Source organism: Triticum aestivum, chromosome 7A, assembly GCF_018294505.1.
Source record: "Triticum aestivum cultivar Chinese Spring chromosome 7A, IWGSC CS RefSeq v2.1, whole genome shotgun sequence".
In the NCBI taxonomy this organism is placed as follows: Eukaryota; Viridiplantae; Streptophyta; class Magnoliopsida; order Poales; family Poaceae; genus Triticum; species Triticum aestivum.
This window is the reverse complement of record NC_057812.1, coordinates 593,280,613-593,285,625: the sequence shown is the minus strand read 5'-3', so window position 1 is coordinate 593,285,625 and position 5,013 is coordinate 593,280,613. Positions and strand designations below refer to the sequence as shown.

The 5,013-nt window shown below is 52.6% G+C and overlaps 3 protein-coding genes across 4 annotated transcripts; 1 reads left to right on the top strand and 2 right to left on the bottom strand.

Annotated features, from left to right (window-relative positions):
* Positions 1–238: 238 nt before the first annotated feature.
* LOC123148495 (uncharacterized) lies at positions 239–1,066 on the bottom strand. Its single transcript, XM_044567920.1, has one exon. It carries the CDS (start codon positions 1,064–1,066, stop codon positions 386–388), a length of 681 nt encoding a protein of 226 aa, XP_044423855.1. The 3' UTR covers positions 239–385.
* A 315-nt stretch (positions 1,067–1,381) lies between these two features.
* Positions 1,382–4,058, top strand: LOC123148494 (uncharacterized). Of its 2 annotated transcripts, XR_006473929.1 has the most exons (5): positions 1,382–1,665; positions 1,924–2,200; positions 2,428–2,769; positions 3,196–3,320; positions 3,564–4,058. XR_006473929.1 is itself a non-coding variant. In XM_044567919.1 (3 exons), the coding sequence occupies exons 1-3, from the start codon at positions 1,497–1,499 to the stop codon at positions 2,735–2,737; spliced, it is 756 nt and encodes a 251-aa protein (XP_044423854.1). In that variant the 5' UTR covers positions 1,382–1,496; the 3' UTR covers positions 2,738–2,921. The 2 variants fall into 2 exon arrangements, 1 of the variants encoding a protein (XP_044423854.1); XM_044567919.1 differs by lacking the exons at positions 3,196–3,320; positions 3,564–4,058 and having other exon boundaries at positions 2,428–2,921.
* LOC123148496 (non-specific lipid transfer protein GPI-anchored 3) lies at positions 3,058–4,729 on the bottom strand. The gene is made up of 3 exons (XM_044567921.1): positions 4,151–4,729; positions 3,558–3,620; positions 3,058–3,277 (listed from the first exon to the last, which is right to left on the bottom strand). Exons 1-3 carry the CDS (start codon positions 4,533–4,535, stop codon positions 3,174–3,176), a joined length of 552 nt encoding a protein of 183 aa, XP_044423856.1. The 5' UTR covers positions 4,536–4,729; the 3' UTR covers positions 3,058–3,173.
* Positions 4,730–5,013: the final 284 nt, after the last annotated feature.

Sequence of the window (5,013 nt, the reverse complement as noted above, 5' to 3'; positions counted from 1 at the left end):
TGTGGACTCGCTTGAAGTACACTTTGAGATGTGTTAGACAATTGTATTGGAAATGGCCTGGATGCTAACAAATTCAGCTTCACTGGTAATGCTGATTTGATATACAACTGTTTGTTTCAACTTTCAGATTCAGGTTCACTGGCAAAGCTGAATCTGGTCTCGAAGCTCAAACAAACAGACCTGAGTGCGGAAGAAACACTTCGACATCCCTGCGGTGCAGAGACAGAGAGTGACTAACTGTGGGGTTGCAAAGAGATCCGTGGTACTATGAACACTGCAGAGCAGAGCGCAAGAAACATACTGGAGTATTACATGATATCGCAAGCCGATGAAGTGATAAAAATAAATTAACCAAACACAACATGATAACAGCACATATTAGTTCCTACTGCGCACCGGCGACGGCGGCCGGGGCGGCCTCGCCGCGGGCCTCCTCGTCGTCGACCCATGACCAGTAGTGCCGCTTCACGGTGATGGCCGCGCCGCCGCCGTCGTGGCCCTCGCCCTCGCCGGCCTCCTCCGTGTCGAACTCGCCCTCCTCCGGGACGCCCTCCACGAGCTCCGCGTCCACCGCGTGCAGCACGTACCTGGCGGGGAGCCCCGGGTACGAGACGGACTCCCGCTCCTCCACGCGCGGCTCCGGGGCCGCCCCCAGGATCCGGACGCGGGCGCGCTCGCCGAGCTCCTCGACGACGGCGCGGGCCGCGGCGGCCTCCGGCGTCTCCCCGGGGCGCATCTTCTCGGAGAGCGGCCGCGCGGCCCGGCGGCGGAGCGTGCCATCGGAGAGCAGCTGGCGGGTCTCCACGAGGAGCGCGCCCCGGCGGTTGCGGATGCGCACGGTGGCGACGTGGACGGCGCGCACGACGAGGGCCGGCGGGGAGGAGGCCGCGGGCAGCAGCGTGCAGTCGCCGCAGGAGAGCTCCAGGAAGAGGTTGAGCAGGTTCTTGGTCCCCGGCGCGGATCCCCAGGAGGCGAGCGCCGGGCCCGGGAGGCGCGGCCGGAGGTACGCCGCGAGCGAGTCCAGCGTTGGGAAGGCCAGCGGCCGCGGCGGCGACGGCGGCCGCATCTGGTGCCCGTCGTCGATTTGGGGGCGGACGAGTTTCTTTCTCCTCCAGATGAGAATTCCTCCGGTGGGTTGCGTTGCCGGAACGGAAGCATGGCGCTCGGGCTTAGGGAATGCTGCTAGGCGTGGGCTCGGTTACATGGGCTAGTGGAGGCCCATACAAGAAAACAGCAACCCAGCACGAGCCGGATACGGAAGCGGAAGCCCAGCAGGAATCGGTGGAATCGATCACAAAACAGAAGGAAGCAATCGAGGTCTCTTGTCCCCAATCGCCACCGGAATTTCTAGACGCGTCCAAAATCCTCCCGGCGGCTGGGCTTCTCGCCGTCCGTCGCCGCCGGGCGACGCGTGCACGGCCGCTGTCGCCGAGGCCCGCACGGGCACCGAGGCTCTCCTCTCCTCTCCAGACAGGGCTTGCCTTCGCGGCTGGACGATGGATTTGGGGACGGAGAATCGCCTTGCGGCGTTGCTCCTCGAGGAGGCCCGGAGGCTGCGGATGCAGGCGGAGAAGGAAGGGGTGCACGCCTATCTGCAGAAACCTAACGTGAGGCACCGCCCCAACTCGCGGTTCCTTGCCGCCACCGTTCTTGGCGTTCAGCAAGGTCGGTTGGCTTCTCCTTGCTTTTGTTCGATGTTAATATGATTCATTGGTATCTGTTGGTTATTCTCAGTGCCCAGCTAATATGATTTACTAACTAAAAGCAGTTATATTGCAAATGACATGTCTTAGTAAAAAAAATTGCTAGTGCTCATATCCAAAAACTTTCATTTGAAACAAGATACTACTTTGTTGAGAATTGCCGTTAGAAATCCAGTTTGGAACTTTCTCGTCGAAATAAAATTTCTCTGTTTGTCTGCAGCAAATCGAGTTGTGGAGGTTAATGAGATGTGGCGTGCCAGGGAGAAGGAAATGGAGCTGGAATCAAAGATGAAAGCCAGAACCAGTGGTCGAATTGACTCGAGATCCCTGAAACGGAAGAACGACTCAAGAGACCAGAGCCCTGTCTCTAAGATCCAGCGAGACAGACCATATGGCGCTGGTGCATCATCTTCGTCGAGGGATTCACATAGCAGTTCTTATTCGGGCCGGGAGGATGGGCTAGGCGATGATGAAATCGAAGAGTTTCTTCGATCAAGGTCAGTTACAGTATCCGTAAACAACACAGGAGAAATTAAATAGTGAGAGAAAATCCGATATTAATTGAAGATCTGATCTTTCTGATATTATTTGTACTTTCCATGATCATAGTCTTACAATGTTCTCATTGTACTAAGAAATGTGGTTAGCCTATACATTTGTGTCTGCATATGCATAGGCCATCTATCTGCTCCAATTTTCACTAAACACACAATTTTTTTGTTAGGGTGAAGCGCGGACGAGGAGCCATTGGTTCTAGAATGGATGAGCCCGGTCCATACCTCAAGCCTCCATGCGGTAGGCAAGACAATTCAGCAAGTCCGGACGCAGGAGTGAAAGAAGACCGGAAGCGCCGAGTTTATGGTCCAGAGAAGCCACTATTTTTGAGATCTAAATCCTCAGACGAGGAGCCATCCACCTCGAAGCACAAGCACATAAAACAAGAAAAGAACAATAGCAGCAACCGAGAGAGAAAGAAGGACAACAAGAGGTCCAAACATCACCACCGTGAACATAAAAGCCGAAGTAGGGAGTGATGGCTGATGATTAATCGGAATGTGGAGAAAAGGTTCACCCTTTGCCGCTAATTTGTGACCTGTTGAAATTATTGTATCAAATAAAACATGTCTCTTTTGAAGTGAATAGAAGGTCTTTTCTCTCATTGGTTTTTGGCCCTAGACTTCTACTTGGTGATTTGCGCTAGTTATGTGTTTGCAATTATGATGTGTTTTCGAAGTAGACATGCTCTGTTATGTTCTTCATTGTTTCGTCTCTCCCTTCTAAACAATCTACCCTTCGTTCTCATTTAATGACAATTGTAACCTAGATAGGCATACAGAATGGGATGCGTAGGCCATGTACAAAGGCACATGCAGTAAAATTTACGGAACGAAGTGACAACCAGATAGTTATGTTTATTGAGACGATACAGTTTTTTTTTACATAACAGTTCATACTCATTGGTATCTCTTACTACGCCATGATCATCCACCAGATGAAACTGAAGCCTACAAATGAAGATGCGGCGATCAAGCTCAGGGGATGCGTGGTTCCTCCACTTGCCGTTGGCTTGGCAACTGCAGAAGAACAGAAGGGTGGGTTACTGGCAGTAGAAATTCAGTTAAGTTTCCTTTCAGAACAAAGGTCAGTTAAGTTTGAGATGGTTTCAGAAGAGAGGTTCAGGCTACCAATTGAAAGAACATCTCTGCCATCATTATGTTGGTTTCATGTGTACATTTTCCCGGTGTTTTAAGGCAGTAATTTTTAAAGTTATTCTAGCGAGACTAGAAATTTGTAAGTTTCTCTACTTCTGATCATCCTAGACAGCACTAAGATTGTTGTCTGAACTCAAATTACCTGTAGAAGCAGCAGTTCCCGTGGATGCTGAAGAAGCAGCTGTGCTACCTGCAGTGCCAGCATCTGCAAAAGAGAGTTAAAATCAGCATTGCTCAGCACGCCGTTGTACAAATCAACCTAATTATGGCATGATTGGTCGTATCAGTTGAGATAAGATCAGATCAGATCATCAATGAAGAGATCTTGCGTATGCACAATTGCAGCGGAAGATGATTGTGGTTCTGGTCTGACGAAGATCCAAACTTTGACACCCATTTCTCTACCCTCAGCTCTTCTGCAACCGGCAGATTACCTTTTTTGCATGCTGTTAACTACAGTAGTACTACTGCAAAGTACAGATTGATGGTAAAGATTTTTAAGAGAGACAAATGGCTGGCTCAGGTCAGGTGCATGAAACGACAAATTTTCGAGTAAGGAAACAACCCAGCTTGATCTGATCCAAGTACTACTGTTTCTGACAAACAAATAATTAAGTTTCAGATCAGCTTGGACGTACGTGCGTGCCGCGCTAGGCGCTAAACCAACCATCGACCCTGTCGGCAATGATAATGATGATGATGATTGACGAGAGCTCGGAAAGCGGGCGAACTTACCGGCGCCGGCGCTGTACTTGGCGCAGGTGGACGCGTCGGTGGTGACGCCGCAGCGCTTGGCGAGGAGCACCCCCTGCTCCGGCGCCACGCCGAACGCCTGCAGCGCGGCCCTGTTCATGAGGATGGCGCACATGCACGCCGCCTGCGTGGCCGCCGCCTCCTTGAGCGGGTCGCAGCACGACTCCGGCGGCGTGTCGGTGATGTTCAGGTAGCCCGCGCACGTCACGAGCTTCGACGCGCACGACGGCACCGCGCCGCGGGCGTCCGCGGGCGTCGTCGTCCCCTGCGCCGACGAGGGCGCGGCGGTCATGCAGCAGGCGACGGCCACGGCGATGGCGATGGCCACCGCCTGTGACAGAAGGCGCGCGCCGACACCGCTCCGCATCCTGCGCGCGAGAGCGAGGCTAGCCGCTGCGAGAGTGAACTAGTGTGAGTGCGTGAGAGCGAGCAAGGTGGTATGGTACTATATTCTTCGACAGTTCAGCTGCTGCATGGATCTAGTCTAGTTCTAGTCTAGCATGTGTGCCTGCAGGGTGGCTGGCGACGTGTACGTACGTGGGCTGGAATCTTCCTACGCTATGGCCGATCCAGTTCGGGAGAGGTGGTGGGCACGACAGGAGTCGTGTGGTATTGAGCATTATAACAAAATCACAATCCGCATTTTGGCATCAGTAGCTTAGTGATATAGTGCTATGATTTTCAACAAATACACTCCCTCCGTCCCAAGACACTTATTTTGGGACGGAGGGAGTAGGAGATAAAGGCATCTTCAACGGAGACCCGTCAAACTCTCGCATGTGGTGTTAGGATAACTTATGTTTGCTTTTGCAATCCAATGAGGATCTCGGTCGTGAAACTGTCTG

Bases quoted from the DNA above. Each gene is read 5' to 3' on its own strand.
- LOC123148495 (XM_044567920.1), bottom strand. From the start codon at position 1,066: ATGCGGCCGCCGTCGCCGCCGCGGCCGCTGGCCTTCCCAACGCTGGAC.
- LOC123148494 (XM_044567919.1), top strand. From the start codon at position 1,497: ATGGATTTGGGGACGGAGAATCGCCTTGCGGCGTTGCTCCTCGAGGAG. The intron at 1,666-1,923 runs GTCGGTTGGCTT...GTTTGTCTGCAG, and splicing joins CGTTCTTGGCGTTCAGCAAG to CAAATCGAGTTGTGGAGGTT. The intron at 2,201-2,427 runs GTCAGTTACAGT...TTTTTTTGTTAG, and splicing joins GAAGAGTTTCTTCGATCAAG to GGTGAAGCGCGGACGAGGAG.
- LOC123148496 (XM_044567921.1), bottom strand. From the start codon at position 4,535: ATGCGGAGCGGTGTCGGCGCGCGCCTTCTGTCACAGGCGGTGGCCATC. The intron at 3,621-4,150 runs GTAAGTTCGCCC...TCTCTTTTGCAG, and splicing joins CAAGTACAGCGCCGGCGCCG to ATGCTGGCACTGCAGGTAGC. The intron at 3,278-3,557 runs GTAATTTGAGTT...GTTCTTCTGCAG, and splicing joins GGGAACTGCTGCTTCTACAG to TTGCCAAGCCAACGGCAAGT.